The sequence below is a fragment of the Ascaphus truei genome, chromosome 1 (genome assembly GCF_040206685.1).
Source record: "Ascaphus truei isolate aAscTru1 chromosome 1, aAscTru1.hap1, whole genome shotgun sequence".
Lineage (NCBI taxonomy): Eukaryota > Metazoa > Chordata > Amphibia > Anura > Ascaphidae > Ascaphus > Ascaphus truei.
This window is the reverse complement of record NC_134483.1, coordinates 227,801,122-227,827,368: the sequence shown is the minus strand read 5'-3', so window position 1 is coordinate 227,827,368 and position 26,247 is coordinate 227,801,122. Positions and strand designations below refer to the sequence as shown.

Genomic DNA, 26,247 nt, shown 5'->3' with positions numbered 1-26,247 from the left:
GCCTAATGATTCTGACCAACCTACTGTGCTTCTAACTCCGTTCTCTGTAACTACTATGGAGCAATTCGCATTCTTTGTTCAGCCTTCTTATGGGCTTATTCAGCCTGTGCCTGAGTCCCCAGCTTTGCTACCTTTCTGCATGTCCAAGAATTCTGGCTCACATTGTGTGCTGGTACTCACTAAGAATCGTTCTTGCCTCAGGCCTGCTACTTGTCTAAGACATTACCACAATAATTCCATGTCACCAAGATCTCCGATTAAGCCAGGTCCTGATCGCCTGGAGGTCTCTCCTGAATGGGGGGATACTGTAAGGGTTCCAGTCCAGGGTTTTGCTAAAGCTTGCCCATACTTGGCTGTTGTGGCAGTCTTGGTTCCTGGCAAGCTTTCTTCCTGAACTTCCTGAATTGGCTGAACCTATACGAGGGTTTAATATAGCAGTCAGTGACTCCAAGCCTCTGCCGTAAAATTGCATGCATTTCCTTGTGTGCCTGTCTCCCTTGTGTTCTGATTTCTGAGCCTGCCCTGTTCCTGAGCCCTCCCTGTGGATTCCCCTGTTCCCTTCTCAGCCTGTTACCCCGACCACCGATCCAGTGCCGCCTGCCTTGACCCCAGCCTGTACCCGGACTTGTACCTTTGCCGCTGTAAGGATGTGCTCACCACAAACAAGACGGGACTGCGGTGCTGAGGTGGGAAAGGTTAGAACGCCACCCACAGCCACGAGGACACGTCTTGAGAGTAGATTGGTCTGGGGTTCCGGATCGGGGTAGGAGAGGTACGGTTGGTAGTGGAGGCCGTTTGCCAAGTCCAGGGTTAGAGAGAGGGACGTTGTCGTTTACCGTAAGCCAGGATCGGGATGCCAGAGGTGCGGAGAGTTGTGTAGCCGTATGCCGAGTTCAGGTTGCCAGAGGTACAGGAAGACGTAGCGGAAGCCAGTTCGGTTCACGAGGAAGTCTGCAAAATAGAACTAGGGAGGCAGAGAGTGATGAGAACAACTGGTTCTATGCTCAGCCAATGAGTTAGTGACTCTGCAAGGTATATATAGGAGAGAGGGTCCAATAGCAGTGCAGCAAGGTAGGGGTGTGTGGAAGGGCCAGGCTACAGCAGGGATAGGTCCAGCATGAGTCCCAGGGGAGGAGCTATAAAGGGCAGTAGTCTGATTGCATTTAATCGTAGCAATATTTTGGGTTGCTGTACCTTTAAGAGGCGGGTGCGCCTCTGTGTGGCCGCGCCTCCGTGTAACAGCGCCAGTGGCTGCGTGCGCGGACCCACGCCCTGATCCGAGGGCAGAAGAGGGAAGCAAACGTGCGCGCGCGCATAGGAGCAATGGGGATCGACGGCTTGCTTCCGGAGTCCATGTGGGCCGCGGGGAACCCAGACGGAGCTGCAGGTAAGTGAGGAGCACGCCGTGAGCGGCGTGACTCCAGAATCCTCACAGTACCCCCTCCTTCAGGGGCGACCTCCGGGCGACCATGATAAGGCTTGGAAGGGTTTCTATGATGAAAAGCCTGTAGAAGCCGAGGTGCGTGAAGATCCCGGTGAGGAATCCAAGAACGTTCCTCTGGTCCGAACCCCCTCCAGTGGACCAGGTATTGTACTCCTCCTCTGGAAATTCTCGAATCCAGGACAAACTGGACCTCGTACTCCTGTTGACCCTGAATCATAATCGGACGTGGAGAAGAAGTATTCTTGGAAAAGCGAGGGCTGCGAAACACTGGTTTAAGTAATGACACATGAATGACCGAAGGTATCTTCATAGAAGGTGGAAGGCGTAGCTCGTAAGCCACAGGATTAATCCTCCTGACCACGGGAAAGGGACCGAGGAACTTGGGAGCAAGCTTCATGGTGGGAACCTTCAGTCGGATATTCCTAGACGAAAGCCACACCCTGTCTCCTGGGAAGAACTCCGGCACTTAGCGTCGAAGGCGATCTGCCTGGAGTTTCTGTCTCCCTGTAGCTACCTTTAAGTTCTCCTGAATCTTAGACCATAAAACCTTCAGGCGGGAGACGTGCTTGTCCACTGCTGGTACCCCTGAGGATAGCGAAGAGAAGGGTGACCGGGAAGGATGAAATCCATAATTTATAAAGAATGGAGATTCTTGGGTAGAGTCATTGCGAAGAGAGTTCAGAGCAAACTCAGCCCAAGGAAGCAGATCCACCCAGTCCTCCTTTGTATCAGTTATAAAACATCGGAGATATTGTTCCAAGTTTTGATTGGCCCTCTCCGTTTGCCCATTGGTCTGTGGATGGTATCCTGAGGAGAACTGAAGTGAAATCCCCAATTTTTTGGAAAAGGCACGCCAAAATCTTGACACGAATTGCGACCCCCGATCAGAGACAATGGTAGAAGGTACTCCGTGAAGACGAAAAATCTCCTGGATAAAAACATCTGCCAGCCTGGAGGAATTTGGAAGACCCCTCAAAGGAACAAGGTGCGTCTGTTTGGAAAAACGATCGATGACCACCAGAATCGTATTCTTCCCTTTGGAGTCTGGAAGTTCCACAATGAAGTCCATAGAAATATGATTCCAGGGACGGTCTGGAATGGGTAAAGGAAGAAGAAGCCCAGCAGGTCTGACTCGAGGTACCTTGTTGCGAGCGCAAATGCTACATGCTTTAACAAATTCCTCCACGTCTTTAGCCCTCTCTGGCCACCAGAAGGTACGTTGAACCAGGTCGTTGGTCTTCCGTATCCCTGGGTGTCCTGCCGATTTAGAGGAATGACACCACTCGAGAACCTTTTTGCGGTGTTGAGGTGCCGTGTAGAGTCTTCCCTCCGGAACCTTGAGTCCCCCAGGAGTCTGTGACTGTTCGGATTGAATCTTGCTCATGATATCAAAGGAGTTAGCGGACAGGATACAACTAGAGGGGATAATAGACTCAAGCTGCTCCTCAGACCTGTCCTCCGCAAGGAACTGTCGAGATAGGGCGTCCGCCTTTAGATTCTTGGAGCCAGGAATGAAGGAAATGAGAAAATGAAATCGTAAAAAAAAAACAAAGCCCAGCGGGCTTGTCGAGCATTCAAACGACGTGCCCCTTCCAGGTAGAGGAGGTTCTTATGGTCCGTAAGAATGGTAATGGGTGTCTCAGTACCCTCTAAGAAGTGTCTCCACTCTTCTAAAGCCAATTTGATCGCCAAAAGCTCCCTATTCCCGACATCATAATTCCGTTCTGCGGATGAAAATTTCTTCGAAAAAAAAGCACATGGGTGCAGTCTGGCTAAAGGAGATGTTCTCTGAGACAAGACAGCCCCAGCCTCGATGTCCGATGCATCTACCTCCAAGGTAAAAGGGAGTCCAGGATCTGGGTGGGTGAGGATGGGAGCAGACACAAAAGCCTTCTTAAGCCTATCAAACGCCCCTATGGCGGTCTCCGACCATGATGAAGGATCTGCACCCTTCTTAGTGAGGGCAGTTATGGGAGATACGGTATCAGAAAAATTGCGGATGAAACGTCGATAATAGTTTGCAAAACCTAAAAAGCGTTGCACGGCTTTGAGAGTGGTCGGAAGAGGCCAATCCAAAATAGCTTTAAGTTTCTCCGGATCCATATCAAAACCGGAGTCCGAGATAACGTAACCCAAGAACGCCACGGATTTGAGGTGGAACTGACATTTCTCCAATTTCGCAAAGAGATGATTCTCCCGAAGACGTAATAGTACTTGTTGAACGTGTTTAATGTGTTCTTGAACGGATTTAGAAAAGATGAGGATGTCATCTAAGTAAACAATAAGAAATGTGTTAAGAATGTCCCGAAAAATCTCGTTGACAAAATCCTGGAAAACTGCTGGTGCGTTGCACAAACCGAACGGCATAACTAGGTATTCGTAGTGGCCGTCATGGGTGTTAAAAGCAGTCTTCCACTCGTCCCCCTCTCGTATCTTTACTAAATTGTAGGCACCTCTTAGATGCAGTTTAGAAAAGATAGTTGCTCCCTGGAGGCGGTCGAAGAGTTCCGGAATCAAAGGCAGAGGGTAGCGATTTTTGCGTGTGATATTATTCAAACCCCGATAGTCTATGCATGGACGGAGAGAACCGTCCTTCTTCTTGACAAAGAAGAAGCCTGCTCCGACCGGGGAGGAAGATTTTCTGATGAAACCCCTTTCTAAGTTCTCGGCAATGTAAGTGTTCATGGCCTTTGTCTCTGGGAGAGAGAGAGGATAGGATCTTCCCCTGGGAAGAGGTGCGCCAGGAAGTAAGTAAATGGGACAATCAAAAGAACGGTGCGGCGGTAGTACCTCGGAACGTGCCTTGTCGAATACGTCACGGAATTCCCAGTACACAGAAGGTAAGGAGTTGATCTTCTCTGATATGGTAGACACTCCACCAATCCTCTGGAAAACCCTGGTACATGTCTTTGCACAAGAAGGAGCCCACTGAACAGGTTCCCGATCCGTCCAGTCGATGCGAGGATTATGAAGTTGAAGCCAAGGAAGACCCAAAATCAACTCAGCAGAGGGAGTGTGGATTACATTGAGAGTAATGATCTCCGTATGGACGTCGACGAACTGCAGTAGAAGAGGTACCGTCTGTAGCGTGATAAATGCCGGCTTTAGAGGTCGACCGTCAATGGCCTCCAGACCTACAGGCGTCCTCCTGTTGATAAATGGAATATTGTTCTGTCTAGCAAAAGTCTCATCAATGAAATTACCTGCAGAACCGGAATCAATGAACGCCCATGCCCGGGTGTGAAACCCCTCTCCAGACAGTATTATAGGCAAGACTATCCTGGTGGGAAGGACGTTTTGGACGATGGGAGAAAGTGTCAGTATTCCCAACGAAACTCTCCGGGATCTCATTGGGAGCTGGCGTTTCCTGGTCTGTGGGGACACTGGGGTAAAGCGTGAGTGGAATTGCCACAGTACATGCAAAGTCCGGCCATGCGCCGACGTTGCTTCACAGCAGGAGACAGCCTGTTGCCCCTCAACTGCATTGGTTCAGGAATGTCCCCGGAAGAAGGTGACGGAGCCACGAAGGAGGGAGCAAGAGTTCTTGGAACCCGTTGACGGTAATGAGAACGTTCGTATTTCCGCTCCAGTAGGCGCTGATCCACACGGATAGCCAGAGCGATTAACTCCTCTAGGTTAGTAGGGCGATCTCGTGCGGCGAGCTCATCCTTTAGGGTTTCAGACAGACCTTGCCAGAACGCAGAAGATAGAGCTTCATTGTTCCAACCCGTCTCAGCAGCAAGAGTGCGGAACTCTACAGCATACACGGCAACCGAACGATCTCCCTGGGTTATGTGGTGGAGAGCAGAAGCTGCCGTTAACTTCCATGCTGGGGTATCGAAAACTCTTCGGAATTCCTCGACGAAGAGATCGATGTCCTGTGTGAGAGCACCCTGTTGTTCCCAGATGGGAGAGGCCCATGCCAGTGCCTGGTCGGTGAGAAGGGAGTAGATGTAGCCAACCCTGGAGACAGAAGACACAAAAAGAGAGGGAGAGAGACGAAATTGGACGAGGCATTGGTTAATGAAACCCCGGCATCCTTGGGGATCCCCCGCATAGTGTTTGGGTGGTGGAAAACGTAGTTCCGGAGTGAACGGAGGTGTCGGAAAAGGATTAGCCGGTGCAGAGGGTGCCACGAGTGGAGATTGCCGAGTGAGGGTTCGAACTTGAAGAGTAAGAGCGTGGACGCTTTGCTGCAAGGTATCCATCCGTCTATCAGATTGGTCCAGATAAGTCTCTAATCTGGTAAAAAGAGCAGTATGGGCATTTAAAGTCCGCTCCACCTCAGCGGGGTCCATGTTTGATGGGCTGAGCATAATGTAAGGATGTGCTCACCACAAACGAGACGGGACCGCGGTGCTGAGGTGGGAAAGGTTAGAACGCCACCCACAGCCACGAGGACACGTCTTGAGAGTAGATTGGTCTGGGGTTCCGGATCGGGGTAGGAGAGGTACGGTTGGTAGTGGAGGCCGTTTGCCAAGTCCAGGGTTAGAGAGAGGGACGTTGTCGTTTACTGTAAGCCAGGATCGGGATGCCAGAGGTGCGGAGAGTCGTGTAGCCGTATGCCGAGTTCAGGTTGCCAGAGGTACAGGAAGACGTAGCGGAAGCCGGTTCGGTTCACGAGGAAGTCTGCAAAATAGAACTAGGGAGGCAGAGAGTGATGAGAACAACTGGTTTTATGCTCAGCCAATGAGTTAGTGACTCTGCAAGGTATATATAGGAGAGAGGGTCCAATAGCAGTGCAGCAAGGTAGGGGTGTGTGGAAGGGCCAGGCTAAAGCAGGGATAGGTCCAGCATGAGTCCCAGGGGAGGAGCCATAAAGGGCAGTAGTCTGATTGCATTTAATCGTAGCAATATTTTGGGTTGCTGTACCTTTAAGAGGCGGGTGCGCCTCTGTGTGGCCGTGCCTCCGTGTAACAGCGCCAGTGGCTGCGTGCGCGGACCCACGCCCTGATCCGAGGGCAGAAGAGGGAAGCAAACGTGCGCGCGCGCGCATAGGAGCAATGGGGATCGACGGCTTGCTTCCGGAGTCCATGTGGGCCGCGGGGAACCCAGACGGAGCTGCAGGTAAGTGAGGAGCACGCTGTGAGCGGCGTGACTCCAGAATCCTCACAGCCGCCTGCCTTGACCACGACAACTCTAACAGGACTCTGTCTCCTGGCTCTGCTTGGTGCTCTTATAACCCTACCTCAGCCCTGCAGGTCTGCTCCCTTTTCAGAGATGAGCAATGTTACATAATATGAATATTTTTTTTTTCAATCGCAAGATTTTCTTGAATTAAAGCGAATGAGCAGGATTTTTTTGTTAACGGGCATGCACGGTACAGTTTATTATGCGCATGGGTGTTTGTAGTTAACGTGCATGTACGGAATGTTTGGTAAAACGGGCATGCATTCTACATTTCTCAATGCACATGTGGTACTTTTAGTCAGCGTGCATTTGCATTATAACACAACATATGCAACATGTTTATCCCACATACGTGCTACAACTGTGTAACGTGACGTTAAACCATGTTTTAGGTAAGTCACGTTCTATTCTCTTAGTAGAGCTTAGTGACTAGCCCCAAGTGAACTATACTATGACCACCATAAAATATTTATAAATTCCTTTTAAGACATGATCTTTGAAAATATTTTCATTGCATACTATTATAATTGATCAAATATATTGAAATCCCCCAAAATAATCTTGACAAGCTAATGGAAATTTTACATTCAAGTGTTATGAGAAGACACTGTATACTGTGAGATATTTGAAATGTATTAAATGTATTTTAAAAATTCATGATTCTGAAATGAGGACTTTCATTTGACCAATTTTAATTAAGTGAAGAAATGAAAGATGAATACAATAATAATAAAAAAAAAAAAAGAGCTGAGACATTGCATATCATTTTTTGGTCACTGCAGTAAATATGCAAAAAAAAAAACAGAATTGTTTTGACAAAAAATATTGTTATTATAGTTGTAATTATTTCCCCTTTATGAAATCCGGTTACTGTTATCAACTCCACAAATCTGCCACTGTGACTAGCAATTTATGGAAGGGATCCCATAGACAAAGCAATGTAATGGCACACAAAAGTCTATATAGCAACATACAAGCTACTCTTCTAAAACACATTTATATTCAGCTCACATTAATCAATTACATTTTTCACACACATTTGATTACAATTTATACACTATTTATCGAACATGGATTTACAAGTTACCAAATTAAAGTTGTTCTCACAGTGGTGACTAAAGCATGCCTCCATTATTCAGCTTCCTGTTACAGTATGTATGTTCTGTCCTGGGATTTATCATTGGCTTATGGTGCAGTCTCTCTACACGAATACTATATTCTAAAACAAATATTGGCCTCATGATTCATTTCAGAAAACAAATATTTCAGTAATTATATTTTCCCTGATATCCAATAACCGTTGTCTAATATTAGTTTACATTTGGAAAAATTCACAATACTTTTGAGACATTTAGATTTTTTTTTGCCTATGGGAAGAAGTAAACAATATAACACATACTTAAGGTGCAATCTATGATATTCAATTAAAAACTATTTGTTGATGCATCTTTTTATTTATGCTGCACCAGTCAGGAGAGCCAAGCTTAACTGACTTAATTGCATGTCTTTATTTATATAGTGCCAAAAGTGTACTCAGCGCTTCACAAAGAAATTACTTTTTAATGTTTTCTTTCTAATGATTAAATGTGTATGATATAATTTGTACAAAGAAATAGTAATATTAAAACAGCTGACTATCATGATTTGGTACATTTTCACAAACTCTATGTTGTACAGATACAAATGTAAATAAATTCCTTATAAGCACTGTCTCAATCATATCCTAAAAAGTAATAATTATCCCTACTGTATGCATTGGTAAAATATAGATTTAACGTAATAAGTAATAATTGAGATCTACAGTAATAGTGCTTGTAGGAGGTAGATTAAGTCATGAACACGATAAAAATAACAAGAAGAGGTTACCGAGTTCTCCATAGTGGACAAGTAGCCACTTGTCAAAGGTACAGTTTTCCATTCACCTGTACATAAATCTCTACATAGTGAAAGGCTACTTTCTGACTGTAATCCCATTGAAATCTATATTTAAGCTTCAACAACTATTAGTCATTTTAAAAATGCTTAACTCTTTCTCAAATAAATATTATTCCAATTCAATAAGTAAATTGGACCATATATATTAAACTGTGCCACTTCATAAGACAGCTTCCAACATCTTTAGGTGAATGGTGAAATTAGCTGTCTTCCATCACGGAAAGTGTCTTAGGGTATACCATCACTTAGTAAATATGTCCCCTCTTGGCCCATTCACTTTACTGGGTCCATAAGGTGTCTCCCAGCATTGAAGTGGTCTTGTGGAGTAGCACTTCTTAGTAAACATGGTCCATAATAATATAATGGGAAAAAAAACGGTATACATACAAATAGAGAAAAGTGATAAATAAAATAAGGGGAACTCACTCAGTTGTGCTGCTTATGGCACTTTTTTGTTGTTAGCAATATCCTCTTGTTTCTGTCCTCTTTTTCCCTGTTCCCCTTCCCTTGTTTATTATCCTTGTTGTTTTTTATGGTTGTTTGTCTGTTTTTTTATGTTGAGCTTCTCATGGGGTAAGCACTTAGCCATTGTTACCTCTTCATTAATTGTGACCCTCCCTATAAATTGGTGCTGTATATTTTTTCTTTGTTACTGATTTACATATGTTTAATTGTCCGTTCAGTTCCAACCATGGATTTTTTTATGTATACTATTGTACCAGTGCAATGTTGGTACTGGACCATTGCACCTATGACTTATGAAATACCTGTAGGTGAGTGCAAGTTCTAAAATATGTTTTATATCATAATAATAGAATGAAATCAGTAGCAACTTCAGGGAAAAAAACATTCTACTGGAATGTTGACTGAATATCAACATTGGCAAACTTTTCCTTGTGTTTGTTTACTTTAAAAGACATTGTGTTTTTTACATCTGACTGGTAATCTTTTAAATCAACATGAAGCTCTTACTTAAAAAAAATAATCTTAATTAGATATACTATACAGTTAACTAATCAATGAGTGTAACCTTGATTGAAATATACATTTCTTCCATTCAGATATCATTGTGGAATGAAGAGGTGGAGGTAGAGAGCGGAACAGGGAGTACATTATAGTAATCATTATATAGTATCAAAATATTCAAACTGGTTAGCTCAGGCTGAAACAACTGACATTTTGTACATTTTTGCATATATCTATATAAATTATGCATATTTAGTGCTTCGAAATGCATTACATTTTTGGGTGATTTTTTTTGCATAGCAAAATTCACAATTTAATAAATAGGCCCTAATGTATCAAGTGGCTCAACATAAAAAAAAATATTTAAAAAGTAATGCGGTGCAAGGAATATACTGCTGTAGTAATAGAAGTACCACAGCTCTATTGTTATCAATAAACCTGTTAATTAATTTATTTTGCATTTACACACATTGCACCAATTTATTCATGTATTCTTTTTAGAAAAAGAACATTACATGTTAATGTATTCCGTACTTTAAGGAGAGACGTGCAGCCTTCTTCTCCATACTGCGCACCTTTGGTTCATAGAGCTTAATAGGTAGTTGTCTTGGAACAAGTTTCCTTGGTGCAGGGATGAAGGGCACAACAGGGGGTAAGAAATACTGTGACAGTGCACTTGCCAGTCTCCATCCCACGTACTGCGAAAAGGCTAAGATCACAGGAGTTGAAGCCTTAGCGTTTGCATTATTGAAAGGATTTGTTGGACCATTTACTTCAGCCTGTTGAATGAAGGTAAAAAAAAAAAAAAATCAAACATGCTGCAGTAATCTGCTTTAAACAGGTTAATGGCACAAAATAATCTAGAATACATAAATTAGTGCTTTTAAGGCAGTGAGGAAGTGCACGCTATCCAAGGAAATGGAGATTAAGGCTTTCTGAAATCATGGTTAATTAACATTTGTGCTCTTTGTAAAAGGAGGCAAAAAATTCTTACACATTCTGTATACACATTTTGACATTTTAATCTAAACTGAAAAATATCGAATGCAGATCACTTTTGTAAAATTACTTATGCACTACTGGCTAACTACATTTTTAATTTCTCTAAATTAAAATCAATAATAATTTTAAGGCAAGTCACTTTCTCTCTGCCTCAAACACCAACATTAAATGGTAAGGTTTTAAAGACAGCAAGTCATTGAGCCTAAAAAATTCAAAAGTTCAGAGCTATAGAAGAAAACAGTATACTGTACAGTATTATGTGGAAGTTAAATAGACACAATATTGTGGGGGTTATTTATGAAACCTATCTGCAAAACTGGTGCAAAATAACTGCATCAGATTTATTAAAGAAAAAAATATATATGAAATTGAATTCAATGGGATTTCTTGATTAAATGTTTTCCAGATTCTGCCCCTGATTTGCAGCCAGGAGACTTTGAAAAGGGTTGACATTTTAGTGCCCCAATATACTCAGAAATGTATATACACAGTCTGTGTTCTGCTACTATGCACAGAGAATTTCAAGTTCTGATACTATAGAGCATTGTTGGTCCGCTTATACTACTATTTTTGCATGCTATTAGAGATATGGCATCCATCTATCCAAGCTCATACAGTTCAGGGAACATGTATATGGAGGTGTTTATTTATGTGTTCAGTCGTTATGAGATATACTGTAGTATATCATTGCTATCTCAGGGGTCTAGGAGGGTATTTTAAGGAACCTCACAGAGAGGCTATTCCCCAACTTACAGTACACCTATAGATATCATGTGATTACAGACCATCAATCATATGAACACATATTTATTTATTTATAAAATGTTTTACCAAGAAGTAAAACATTGAGAGTTATTGATAACTACACCCCGTTTTCAAGTATGTCCTGGGCACAGAGTTCTAATGACAAATACATAGTTATAATGAGTAAAAAGGGTTATACAGTACATTATATACAAGAAATTGTATGCACAGTTAAAGATAATATATATTATAGGCGTATATAACAGTTATAGACCAGATTAAAATGTGAGACAGCATTAGTTTTTAAAGAACTTAGACTGGTGGCGGAAGTGAGAGTCTCTGGTAGACTGCTCCAGTTGTGGGGTGCACTGTAAGAGAAGGAGGAGCGGCCAGATTCCTTGTTGAACCTTGGGACCATGAACAGTCTTTTGGAGTCAGATCTCAGATGAGAAGTTCCGCAAGACAGGAGAGATTAACTTTATGCCTATGACCAATCTAGTTAATTGAGCATTTCGCAGTGATGTGTGTTGTAATTACATTGGAGGACAAAATGGCATATTGAGTTGTAGAAGGTATCACGTTTGCCAAGTTGAGTTTGGGGTGCCGTGCCATATACTATGTCCCCATAGTCTATAATTGGCATCACCATCTGCTGTGCGATGCGCTTTCTGACCAGCAGACTTAGGGAGGATTTGTTCCTATAATATAGTACACCTAGTTTGGCATAGGTTTTGGAAATCAGGGTTTCAATGTGCAACCCAAATATTAAATGGGAGTCAAAACATATGCTCAAATACTTGAAACTTGTAACAGGGGCTAGGATAGTATTAGAGTTGGTTCTGATCTGTAGCTCCTTCATTGGAAGCTTTAGAAATTTAGCCTTGGTCCCAAATACCATTGTTACAGTCTTGTCAGTGTTTAGAAACAGTTTGTTTTGGGAAATCCAATTTTCAAGTCTCAAAAAGTCAGATTGAAGTATGTGTCTAAGGTCAGAGAGGGTAGGGCTGTGTGCATATAAGATTGTGTCATCCGCATACATGTGTATTGATGCTCCCTTACAAAGCTGTAGGAAGATCATTAATGAACACTGAGAAGAGTAGGGGCCCCACAACAGAGCCTTGTGGGACACCACAGGTGATATCCAAGGGGTTGGATTAAGTGCCTGAGATTGACACATGTTGGAATCTACAGTACCTGATAAGTAGGAATGAAACCAGTTTCAAGCATGCTTACCTATTCCAGAGCACTTGAGTTTGTTTAGCAAAATAACAGGATCAACAGTATCAAAAGCCTTTGCAAAATCTAGGAATATTGCACCAATGAGTTGTTCCATTTCACACTGGATGTCATTGCAAACATTTAGCAGTTAGTTAAAGTGGAGTGTTTTGGGCGAAAGCCAGATTGGAATTAGCTAGGGAAATTTGTCTTGGTATAGTAATCGCTTAATTGGGAGTGAACACATTTTCCCATGACTTTGGTTAGTTTTAGGAGAAGAGAGATTGGTCTGTACACTGCGATCGCGGGACGGCGGCAGGGGGTTCCGGGGGACCCGGCGGACCCGGCAGCGGTAGGGAGAGCGCCCCGATCGGAGGGCGCTCTTCCGCTGCTTCGGCGCGCGCCCGTCACCCTGCGGCGCGCGCCAGGATACTGCTGCGGCCAAGAACGGGCAAATGCTCGAATAAACTTGGCCGCAGCAGTAGTTTGAGACAGTATTTTTGTCCCCACTTTTGAAGATTGGGACAACAATGGCAGTTTTCCAGGTCAAAGTTTAAGTATATGGCCTGAAGACAAGATAGAGTTGATTAAGGAAGCAAGCAGTTTGGCAATAGCTGGGGCACCAAGTCGTAGGCATTTAGATTGCAGTAGGTCAGGTCCACATTGGCTGCTTAATTTTAATTAATTCGAGGGTATTGGTGTGTAGCATCAGATTTTTCCCGTACCTTTGATCATGGAGACTTCAAAAGGCGAAAGGTCATGTTAAAACCAACTAAGAAACGTCAGTCGCTGGCAAGCAATGCGCCAGCGACAGCGCCAGCTTCCAGTAACGGTCCGACCGTCAGTGAAAACGTGGTGACCGGCAACCCTTGCTGTCTGTCCCCGTCTGGATACCTGCAGCCTGAGCCGGATTTCACGTACAGATTCCAGCAAGCTTGCATGTACCAAAGCGATTTCCAGCCTCATCAGCTGTCAACTGCAGGTGTAGTAGTCCCACTGTCACCTGTCAACTACGTGTATAATCGAGAATACGGGACTGGCAGTGGCTCGGCGCCAGCTGATTGGCAAAGTGTATGGTGAGTAATGTTGCCATATTTTATTCTGTTTTTGAAATATCAAGATCAATGCACAGTCAAGCGATTCTCCTGTAAGCAATATCATTGGCTGAGCAGCTTCTACAGTAGATACTGCACAATTGGTGGAAAGCTAGGTGCATGCGCATTGGAACCTTCTTGAAACGCATATGCATGTCATCACATCTACAGTAGGCGCATGCGCATGTGAACAGGAGACGCCCCCCGAGAAAATTATTGGTGGGACTGACTGACCATTACAGTAAATCTTGTACTTTTGTTTTTCCTCAGAAAAGAAAACTTTGTCATCTCATGCGGAAAACGGCAAATGGGGGGATTTCGATGGATAATATCGCTTTGTGTAACAATGCCTGCACATTGCTAAATCGGATTTAAAAAACCACGTACCGGAGTCTACAGTTTAGTGGCCGTTGTTATTGATTAGGATAGAATACTGTAACTGAGAGCTTCATAGAAAACCTGAAATAGCATGCTGTTGTTTTCAGACCGTATACAATACTTTTTTATATATACTGTATAATAAACCCGAAAAATAAAAAGTATGCATTTATTCTACATGTATTCCAGTACATATGTGTATTCTATACCCGTACAGCATGTATTGTTTTAATACTCTTGTGATGTACAGTACTGAGCATGCCTACAGTATACAGTACAGTACGGTACAGTATGCCTGGACAGTACTGTATGTTCTAGAAACACTGCATTTTGTTACAGTATAAAAGGAGACAATGGAACAATTTAAAACAAATCAACATTTTCTTTTATTGGTGGAGTAAGTACAAAAACATTTATTTACAAATACAATTTAAAAACATTTTAAGTGTACAGCAATTCAAAACATTAACAGGTGTATGGTTTACTGCTAGTGAAAACATTTATGTACAGAAAGTCAAAACATTTACAGTAGGATGGTGTACAGAACAGTCAGTCAGGCCTGCACTACTCCAGTCCTCGAGTCTTGTGTAAGTAAAAACATTTCTTTATTAATAAAATTTAAAACACGCAACATCTCCTTTATTAAAGTACAGAAAGTCAAAATATTTACAGTAGGATGGTATATAGTACAGTAAGTCAGGCCTGCACAACTCCAGTCCTCGAGGGCCAAAAACAGGCCCGGTTTTATCCTTAAAACCGGGCCTGTTTGCGGCCCTCGAGGACTGGAATTGTGCAGGTCTTGTGTAAGTAAAAACATTTCTTTATTAATACAAGTATAAAACAAGCACTTGTCCCTGAAGAAGCTCCTTTGCTGGAGGGAAACGCGCGTTGGACGCGCAATGTTGTCAGTCTCCTACTTGGAGCTGTTTTTAATGTAGTGTTTGCAGTATCCTGGGTGTAACTGAGTAGACCATATGAGCTAACTATTTATTATCAATCCATGGTCAGTGTGCCTGCTATACCTGCACCCAATGTGAGGTGTCTCCATATTATATTGCTGTGCATTTAAGCAAGTACTGCGGTATTTGGAAGTTCTACAATACAGTTATTAGACAATCACATGCCAGCGTCATTATCTAGACCAATCTCCATGTAAATGTGCAGGGGGCTATATTTAGCAGCATTAGGATATTTAATCCTGTGGCCACTTGCCTGCATATAATTATATATCACTCCACATTTGGTCTTACCGTTACCCCAGAGGGGTTTTATACCCTACTTATAGCATTCCCTGTCTCTAACATCCCATTGTATCAATGATACCGGGATAGTATGAATAATCAATGACACGGTTGCTTGATTGCTACGATTTAATACATTTTTAATCCACATCACACGTTACTTTGGTAATATATGTTTTAAGGATTTATTCAAAGTTAATTTTTACACTTGGGCGGTGTGCATTTAAGTGAATTCTTTTGGGGGCACATCCATTTTGTGTTTCCCCTTCCCCTTTTTCTGATTCTATAAAACAAGCAACAAGTCAAAAAATAAACAACAGTTGAACAGTTACGCAAATTCGATCCCCACCAGATTGTCCTTCCAGGGCCGATGCCTTGCATGACGCAAAATGCCATTAATGGAGTCTCGAACAATTTTCATTAAAGGATCTGAAATTGAAAAATAGCTCCGCAATTCCTCCACAATAGTCCTTCATAAAATTTCAGGAAGCGCCCTTTTTTCGCGATTTCCTTCGTAGTTTACATTTTTGGCCCACCCGCAGTACACCAAGTAGGACACGTGGTGCTTAAAAATTAACATGCCATACTTCTGGGGTAAACCAGAACTCATCACCCTATACTTCTCCCTGAGTGCCGGTGGCAGATCGCGCAGGATGATGTCGGGCACTGTATTGATGCAAGCGTATGTAGGTTGGATTCTGGGAGCGGGTGTGGTTCTGGGAGCGGGTGTGCTTTTGGCGGCGGGCGAGGGTAGGTTGTCTGGAAGGAAGCTTTCCTCATGTCTTGGTCGCCGTATTGTCTCCTGGCATGATCTTGACGGGGTTGTCATGTTATCCTCCTCGTCAACGGCATACATGTACACAAATTCTTCTGGTGGAGGGGGTGCACTTGGTGTTGGAAGGTGGTCGAAGGTCCCATTCATCACATCCATGCCACCCTCCTGCTCTGGCATCGGGGATACAGGGGCATGAACACCGAGCAAATTTATCCCCGCTATGTCAGTCTCTATCTTCTCCATCCGTTGATCCATCTTCTCCATCCGTTGATCCATCTTCTCCATCTGTTGATCCATATTTAGCATGGTCTCTAAAAGAAGATCTATCTTTACCAGCATAGTAGAGTTCCCGGGGATATCGACACTTAACCCATTCAGCATGCGGTCTAACGAGCTGGTTCTTGTGCATGGGGTGCTGTGGACATCTGGGTGTATGGGTGCTACGGAGGATTAGATGGGGGTTCCCTGGAGAGAAGCGGCAGCATAGTCGAAAAAGGATGGAGGAGATGACCTGTGGATTTCCGGGAGAGAAGCGACGGCGTCGTCGAAGAGGGATGGAGAAAGTGACCTGTGGATTTCCGGGCGAGAAGCGGCAGAGTTGTCTAAGCGTAATGGAGAAAGTGACCTGTGGATTTCCGGGAGACCAGTCGCAGCGTCGTCGAAGAGTAGTGGAGAAGATGGGCTGTGGGTTTCCGGGAGAGCGGCAGCAGCGTCGTGGACGAGTAGTGGAGAAGATGGGCTGTAGATTTCTGGGAGAGAAGCGGCAGAGACGTCTAAGCGTAATCGAGGAAGTGGCCTTGGGGTTCGATGGGTTGGCTGTCAATTGTTTAGCCTTGAGTGTACATCACCGAATTTCTTCTTGACATAATAAGGCTTACGTGTATTAAAACCTTTGGGGTCAGCAGAAGGTTTTCTTTATTAGCCTTAGCCTTTCGCTTTGGCCTTGGCTGGGAAATGGCTCCCGCCTTTCGCTTTTTCTGTGTGATAGGCACGGCAGAGGCGAGTGGCTTCCTGTATCCGTAGAATCGGGGTTGATCCATGGAAGCAGATGGCACAATGCAGTATTTGGACAAGGGCAAGTTCAGATAGATAATGTGTGAATCAAGGGGGGACTCCATTTTGACTGCTATATAACCATTTTATACTGATTATGCCATTATGCTTTTTAGTCAGATGTTAAACTGACCTTTTACCCACTTAATGGTGGCCGAACTACTGAACTATGTATGTTCAGACTATTTCACCATGTAGAAACAGGAAGTTTAGTCAGCTGTGCTTAGCCTGGATGTATGAAATGTCTTAACAATGTCTGAACAATGAAATGTCTTAACAACAAGAATTATGATGCTTCCTAGACTGTCCCATGATCGGGCAGCTAGACTAGTTCCCAAATCGTAACTTTCCATCTGTCACTTTCTAGATAAACATAAAGGGAAGTAAGTTTCTCACGTATACAGTACGTGTTTTTTCTACGCTCGCTCGCCTATATAACCTGACTGTAAACTATTAATAAACAGGAGAGGTTTTTGACAACGCTCACCGGTGTCTGACTCAATTACTTCTCCTCCGAGCTGCTCGTCTTTTCCTGTCCAGCACTTTAAGAGTGGGTTTAACGGCCTCCAGAGGTGATCATCCAAAGTACGAGAGAAGGTTCCTACGCAGCGCCGTAGAGAATATATTTTTCAATTGGTGTCAGGAGCAGGACGAGAAGTCACGGCTGGGTAAGTACAAGATACTATGTATCTGTATATTATCCTTCTGTGTCTCCTTGTCCAGAGCCCTGGGTTAAGATATACCTCTGTACTGGATGATTTAGGAAAAATATAGAAACATATGAGTGAGGGACTCATATGAGTCAGGATTATATAATCCTTGACTGAGTTAAATAGAGCCAGGGTTATAGTCCCTGCTGAGAAGGAATAAGCAATATATGTGTTTATCTGCTTGAAATACTCTTAAAGTGTTTGTGGAAAAGTGAATTTTTCTTTTTTTTTGGAGGGAGATTATTGTATTACTGTGCATGTGCATGTTTTAATATATATAGTATAAGATATATAGAAGTGCATAAGTTCATAAGAATACGCTGTGTTGCTCATATTTTTACTGTGCTGTGCTTGCTTGTTTGCTGGATATTTTAGTCAAGTAAGAATTGTACTGTGTTAGGATGGGGATTTCAAATAGTAAACGATGCCCTAGGGAAACACATGATTCTAAACATAACAATCCAGGCAAAAATGTTAAGCAAGATAGCAAGAGAACTGTTGACACAGATGGTAAGACTTCCAAGCCCAAACCTACTGTTACACTTATCATTAACAGACAATATAACCCTGACATAGAAACACCCAAAGACTATGTGAGTGCCTGCACGGCTGACTATTATTCTAACCCTTTTGTTGATAATATGGCTGGCTGGTCTGAGAAAATGCAATCTTCCAACCCTTTTCCGAGGGAAGGTAGTTTTGCCCCATTCCATATGACAATGATAAGGGGCTTATGTTTGGGTGGTGATCCTGAATGGCTATGGTTTCAGCCGGATCCCGAGTGGGACATGAAATATATGGCATTATGTGGCCGCATTTGGGTGAAAGTGGCACCTCAAATTGATGAGGCAACACAAATTAATAACCCAAAATCTGAAGAGCCATTATGGCCACCCCCGCCTGAGCACCTTACAATGGTGTATTCCCAAGCCCCTAATGCACCCCCACAGGAGTTTTTATCTCCAGTTGTTTTACCCCCACCGCCTTGTGTGATGTTACAATCACCCCCATAAACTCCTAACACACCCGTGCCACTATATCCAAGTTTGGATCCTACCATATTGGCAGCTTTATCATACTATGCTGCAGGTACGCATCCATCTACTCACCACAAACCTCCCGCACCCGTACACAGGTGGGATGATAATGATTTTTGTCCCCAGTCATCTCAACCCACATATACGGAGTTGAGAAATACTACAGAATCAGAGGTCGCACTCCTCTCTGAGGCTTTGCCTGATACACTGGCGACACGTTTTATTGAAGCACGGCTAGCACCGCAAGCCGGGGGATGCCCCGGCGTGCTAGCCGCACTCCCTCAGCGTGCCGCGCATCACCGATGCGCGGTCACGCGTCATCGGGAGCCTGCGCCCCCTGCACGCGCGTCCAGGGCTCCCCGAGGGAGCCCTGGTGTCCCGCGATGTGGGGGACGGTGGCAGGGGGTTCTGGGGGACCCGGCGGACCCGGCAGCGGGAGGGAGAAAGCCCCGATTGGAGGGCGCTCCTCCACTGCTTCTGCGCGCGCCCGGCACCCTCCGGCGCGCGCCAGGTTACTGCTGCGGCCGAGAACGGGCAAATGCTCGAATACAAGAGTCTCACCCCCTGTCTCCAGGGAGGATGAAGAGGAAGACTCAAGTTCGGAATCATCTTCCCATTCCGACATGTCATCACCCCCTCGCCAATTGTCCTTACAAAAACATAAAGATACCATTGCTCCGGCAGCGTCAGTGACATCTCAGTCATCTGCAGAAGCCAGCAATGAAAGAGTTAAGGAGTTCTGTGCCTCTGTGAAAATACTGGCTGAGGAATTTAAAGAATTAAAGTCGTAATGACCGAATCACTTGCTGTAACACTGACACCCACACATAATACCAAACCCGTACTTGCAACACCTCAATCATCCTTTCTCACACCTAAAAACACTACAACTACACGGAAGGATGACATTCGCACTGCTAGTAAAAGGGAATATGAGGAACTTTTAGCTGACACTTTAGCTGACACAATAGAACTCTCTGAGCAAATCAGAAACATGAATTCTCCAGGACAGAACAGACCAATATCAGCTAGGACACGACAGGCATTACGTGACACTCTGATGAGGAAACAGGCTGACACACAGGATTGTGCTGAAGCAGAGGTTGATTTAGCATTGCCTTTTATGACTTTAGGCAAGGATATTCTGATACACTCCGTAGACACCACACTAATGGAATCATGGGCTACAGGATGCCCTGACCCTTTTAAAAATCCCAGTGGTGCCATTAAATACCTGAAAAGAGAAGTCAAGGTTATCAATTTACAGGAGGGGATATCAGATTTTGTTTGGATTGTTTAACCGGACACATTGATATTGATTGGTCTAAGGCTGACCGTTACTTAAGTCAAAAGTATGATGCACCCGGTAATAGTTCCAGTTCCAGATATGATGCCGAAGAGGCTGCACCCGCAGATGGTGAGTTTGTCTGGAATGATCCCCGAGTTGTTTCCAAAATGTGGGATCTGTTGCAGAAATATTTTTTTGATCAGGGCAGATCAAGGAAAAATGCGGGTCTGATAATGACCATTAAACAAAAAGAAGACGAGTCAGTCACAGATTTTTGTCGTAGATTTAAAAATGAGTGGGTGAACACAGCAGGGATGCAATACCCTAAGGCAACAGATGATGAGATAAACATTTTGTATGTACAATCTTTACTAAATGGTTTATGCGAGCAGCATAGACAAATTGTTTACATGACAGTGACCGGATGGCAAACAATGACACCTGAGAAAATAGTGGGTGACCTGGCCATTAAGGATGGTGCAGGAGCTTTTACCGATCGTATACCTTTACCCCCACCCCCTCCTCCACCTGCCACTATAATGCATGCTCATGATGGCTCACTGCAGAATTATAGAGGTAATAATTACAGAAGCAAGGGAAGACAGAATAGAGGAAGGGGAAGGGGACAGCAAGGGAATAATCAGCGCAAACCAGGTGTTTGTTTTAATTGTGGGAAACCAGGACACTGGAGAAATGAATGTTGGGCCCCTTCTCAGGGTAACAACCAACAACAAAATCAGCAGCAGGGTTATCAGAGTCAGGGAAATAACAGGCAAAATCAGGGCTATGGTCAGCAAAGTCAGGGCAATAATCAGCAGCAGAATACCCAGAGGCAACATCAGAATCAAAATTATCAGGGGCAAAATGCTTCCAGCCCTAACTATAATGTTGCGTGGAACCAAGAGATGCCCTACAGCCAATAGGGATGCCCGAGGACAGAAACCCTCGTCTGCCCAAAAGCCTCTGTGTCTAATGGATGGTTAGATATACCACTATTATCATTGTATGTCAACGGAAGATTAACCGATTTCCTTGTAGACACAGGTGCAACGCGTTCTTGTCTTAATAAACATTCTTACAAAGGTCAAATGAAGCAAGCAGACGAGTCCTCTATGGGTATTGAGGGTACACTGACCAAATGTTACAACACACCTGTTTTGTCGGTACAATTAAATCCTAGGTCTGACAAAAAATGGGATCACCCATTTCGGGTTATTCCACAATGTCCAGTAAATTTATTGGGATGTGATTTAATGGCCAAAATGCAAATTGACATAAGTATTGATGACAAGGGAGGGATTATTGTAAGTTCTCCACATCTCTCCCCCAATAATTATGATCTTTCTCTCTTTCAGCACGACACTGGCAGACTCAAAGTTCGAGGGTTAACAATGCCAGAGAGATTAGTTGAACAACTGACCAAATTGTCAGATTTTGCTACCCATGGGGATATGCCTTACACACGTATGACATTTGCTAATCCTATTTCATGTATCATCTATGATCCAGAAGCAGAGATGCATGATCCTAAAGCACACACAGATGTGTCTGCTCGAATTTAAGGTGTATGGATCACACCAACTACTATATACATTGCATCAGACAAAGGGGCCTTCATATGGGCTCAGGGACAGCAGCTTGTATTACAGGACAAGTATTTACCTATTGACGAGATATGGGATATAGAATGGAATCTTTATTCTGCTGACATACCTTTATCATTACAGGACATTGACCCACGAGTATGGGTGACTTCTAACACTGACCCAGGTCTAATCTCATGCACACCATATGAGGCCACACTAAAGCCAGGAGTAAGTCCGGTCTACATCAAACAATATATGCAAGTGATCCAATGCTAGGTAAAATCCATATTTGAATGCTGTTTTCTGTCTACCCCTAATCAAATTAAGTGTTGCCACCTAGGCAGGGAACACCCTGTGTAGAAAACCATTTGTTTGAATGTGCTAATTAAGCAGACAGAACAACATTGTCAGGTGACTTTTTAGGCCTATATAAACCCAGTCAGAACAGCTAGTCTGCTTGCAGCCCATATCCAAGTAGCCCATTATAAGTGGCATGACTATTGAACAACTGAAGTTTAAAAGGAAGTTCAAAAGAAGTGAGAAAGAAGTGGACACCCCATCTGGCCCTGATTCCTGCATTTGAACTACGCTGGAAAGGAGGATATCATCAATACCAGACTGCATCATTACTGCTGTGATGCTGCCTTTACCATTTATATTTGCTGTGACTTCACTGCTTCTCAAATTATGCACTTCTTTTTACCAGCCTCAGTATGTCTCAAACTCTATTCATATATCTCCATCTCTCCTTTCTTCACCACTTCTCAGTTCACATGAACTCCTTTCTTACCTGCGTCCTCTGACACCACACAGCTATATCCCCTGCACTAAAAAACACCCCTACAAATCCTCCTCACACATCCTCTTTCTATCCATGCTTCTCCTCCTTGCTTCTGGGGATATCTCTCCCAATCCTGGTCCCTGTCTTATTTCAACTTGCTCTCGTCCTCGCCTCCCACATGCAACTTCTACTCCTTCTGGTGTCAACCCCTCCAACCTCATACCCATCCCCTGCCACCCTCCCTCCTCTCTCCCTTTCTCCTGTGCCCTTTGGAATGCTCGCTCCCTCTCTAACAAGTTCCTCTCTGTACATGACTTCTTTCTCTCTCACTCTCTGCTCCTATTTGCTATAACTGAGACCTGGCTCACTCAGTCTGACTCTGCTCTGGAAGCTGCCCTCTCCTATGGTGGCCTTTCCTTCTCCCACACTCCGCGCCCTGATGGCAGGGGTGGAGGCGTGGGGCTCCTGCTCTCCTCTGTCTGCCGTTACCGAACCCTTCCTATTCCCCCCTCTCTTGCTTTTCCCTCCTTTGAGGCTCACACTGTCCAGATCTTCTCTCCTCTCCCTGTTCATGTGGCGGTCATCTATCGCCCACCTACCTCTACTCATCCCCCTTCTGCCTTTCTCTCTCACTTTGAATCCTGGCTCTCTTTCTTTCTCTCCTCAGACTCCCCTGTTCTTCTCCTTGGGGACTTCAATTGCCACATTGATGACCCCTCTCTCTCTTGGGCTTCCCGCTTTCTTTCTCTTACCTCTTCTTTTGGCCTTCAACAGTGGACTGCAGCCAGCACCCACAAGGATGGCCACTACTTAGACCTGGTTTTCACTAAAAACTTCTCTCTCTCTGATTTCTCCATTTCCCCTTTTCCTCTCTCTGACCATCATCTCATCTCATTCTCTTTATCTCGCTTCTCCCCTTCTCCACCTCCATCTACACCCCGGTTCTGCAGAAACCTGCGCTCTATTTACTTACCTGACTTTGAGTCCACTTTACACTCCTCCCTCTCCTCTCTCAGCTCTGCTACAGACCCTGAAAACCTGGTCAGAAAGTACAACTCTGTCTTGTCCTCGTCTCTTGATCTACATGCCCCGCTTTCTCTCTGCCGCCCTCGCCCTTCTAACCCTAGACCCTGGCTAAATTCCCACACGCGCATGCTGCGTTCCTCCACTCGTTCCTCTGAACGCCTCTGGAGGAAGTCTCACACTCTCGCAGACTTCCTTCACTACAAATTTATGCTATCCTGAGGCGCATGCGCGATGGCGAGGAGAGTAGCAGCCTAAGCTGAGAGCTCCCGCACCCGCCGCATAAAACAACGACAGACTAACATTTAAAAATCACTTTACCCGACAATAAATACTACGCACGAACAGGGGAACACATCAGGATGGCCCCACAACCTACCAAAAAAAAATCTACCGGCGAAATGGCGCCGGGCTCCATAGCGGGATCCGACTCCGATCGGGAGGAGGAGAGAGAGGACGCGGCAGGCCAGCTCCCGGTACGAAGATGCGACTTCGACCGGCTCTATGCTAATATGAAGTCGCTCTTCCGTGCCGAAATTCAAGAGCTTAAACAAGAAATCCAAGGCCTGGGAGAACGCACAGGGGCATTGGAAGACAGCATGGCGGCCTCCAACACTGCAGCGAGAAAGGCTGAGAAGAGAGCAAACCACCTGCAGGTGCAAATAGCGGAGTTGGCTGAGCGGCAGGAAGACGCGGAGAACAGAGACCGCAGAAGCAACCTCCGCATTAGAGGCATCTCTGAAGACGTGGCGGATATTAAAGACTTTATAACCCGCTGGCTGTCTGTGTTGTTACCGGGGGTACCTGCGTTGGAGCTGGCAATGGACCGTTGCCACCGGGCCCTCCGGAGTAGGCCAGTGGCCCCCGACCACCCTAGAGACATTATAGCCAGGATGCACTATTATAGCACCCGAGAAGCTGCGCTCCAATCAGCCCGGGGCCCCGAGGCGTGCAGTTTCGAAGGCACAGCCATCCAACTATACCAGGACCTCTCCCCTATTACCCTGGCTCGCCGTAAGAAGCTACAACCAATTACGAAAATACTGCGGGACAGGGCAGTAAGATACAGGTGGACCTTCCCATTCGGACTACTGGTCCTGCGGAATGGGAAGGCCATCTCGATGAAGGAGCCGGAAGAAGCCCCAGAGTTCCTCCGCAACCTAGGTCTGGAGGAAGGCCCTGTCTCAAATAACAGCAGGGAGCGGAGTCCACCTGCAGAGTGGCAAAAATCTACGAGCCCCAAAAATCGCAAGACCCGGGCGACGGAGGAGGAGGTGTAGAGCGGCGCCCTAAAGGACAAAGTTGAGTTGGCCACAGTTAGGCCCTAGTTTTTCCCTGACTCTTGCCAGAACTACCCTGAAAAAGTGCACAAAATGCACTGCAGACGTCCCAGCACGGACCGGAGATCTCTGGATAACTGCTCCTAAAAGAAGAATAATAGACGGGGAGCCAAAGCGGCATCCTCTTACCTGAAGTGCCGGTCGTAACGAGGGAAAAGAATTCCAGGAAATCCCCGTGACACGCAAGACCAAGAAGATGGCGCCGCCAGACCGCATGGAGGGATCACCAGCACCTACCGGAAGTGAAGGTCGTTTGGCGGGAAGAGCCCACGAGGAGACATCCGCTTCCCCCGACGTCCGGCGACTCAATGATGGCACCCGGAAGGACGTCACCGGAAGCAGCGAGACGGCCATCTTGGATGGGGCACACCCGTCCGGACACAGGAAATCCCGCGATGCTCCGGCCTCCGGATGCCAGTTGCCACCGGAACCGGATGTGCAGTCCTGGCAGGGATAGAGATAGGACTATAGCGGCAACAGCCGATCTCTCCCTCGCCCTTCCCCTCCCCTTCCCTTCCCCGGCTGTGAATGATGAGGTTGAAACTGGGAGCGCTTGGCTACTTATGGCTACCGGCTACTTATGGCTACCGGCTACTTGCCCACACGCACACCCCCCCCCCCCCACGTCCAAACCTACCAGCTACTTGCCCACAAGCACACACCCCCCCCACGGTCAAACTCACCAGCTACTTGCCCACACGCACCCCCCTGCCCCCCCCCCCACGTTCAAACCTACCAGCTACTTGCCCACAAGCACACCCCCCCCCCCACGTTCAAATTTACCAGCTACTTGCCCACACGCACACCCCCCCCCCCTCCTGCCTCCCCCCCTTGCCTCCCCCCCCCCTCCTGCGCATTAAGTCAATGCAAGAAGCATGAGCACTCAGCTCTATAACAATCTCAGACAAACGCATTAGACATACAGACCAAGGTTGTGGCCTACAGAGACCAATCACAGATAATAAACACACCCTTGCCCAACACCCATCATGCGGGGCCACGGTTCGCCCCTATAGACGACTGAACCCGGACATTATCATGTTACAAGAAACACACTTCTCCCGACGCCACTCCCCTAAGTTTATTGACAGTAGATATCAGACCTGGGTGTCTGCCGCAGCAAATAAAAAAAAGAGAGGAGTCGCAATTCTATTGCACAACCGCCTATCATTGGATATAACCATCACAAAGAGGGATGCTAACGGTCGGTTCTTAATAGTGGTCGGGACCATCTGTGGCCAGCCACTCACTGTAGCAAATGTATATGCCCCCAGCGACCGCGCAGACTCCTTCTTTGACTGTTTTTTCACGACCCTTCAGAGAATAGCACAGGGTGCTATAATTTTAGGTGGGGACTTTAATCATACTCTCGACCCTCACACGGACAGATGCACTGTAGGCGGACTGAAAAATCCACAGGGTAGAGCTGCCTGGATCAGGGGCCTCCGGGCCAACAACCTGGTTGATATCTGGCGCGAGCAACACCCAGGGGAAAGAGAATACAC

The 26,247-nt window shown here is 45.3% G+C and overlaps 1 protein-coding gene across 2 annotated transcripts in view; it reads right to left on the bottom strand.

Moving 5' to 3' along the window:
- TMEM232 (transmembrane protein 232) overlaps positions 1–26,247 on the bottom strand; it is a 593,400-nt gene that overhangs the window by 211,240 nt on the left and 355,913 nt on the right. The window contains exon 12 of one of the 2 annotated variants that reach the window (XM_075601904.1): positions 10,010–10,254. In XM_075601904.1, the coding sequence (XP_075458019.1) occupies positions 10,010–10,254 (245 nt within the window). The remainder of the gene's footprint in view (positions 1–10,009; positions 10,255–26,247) is intronic. The other variant, XM_075601914.1, reaches the window with a different exon arrangement.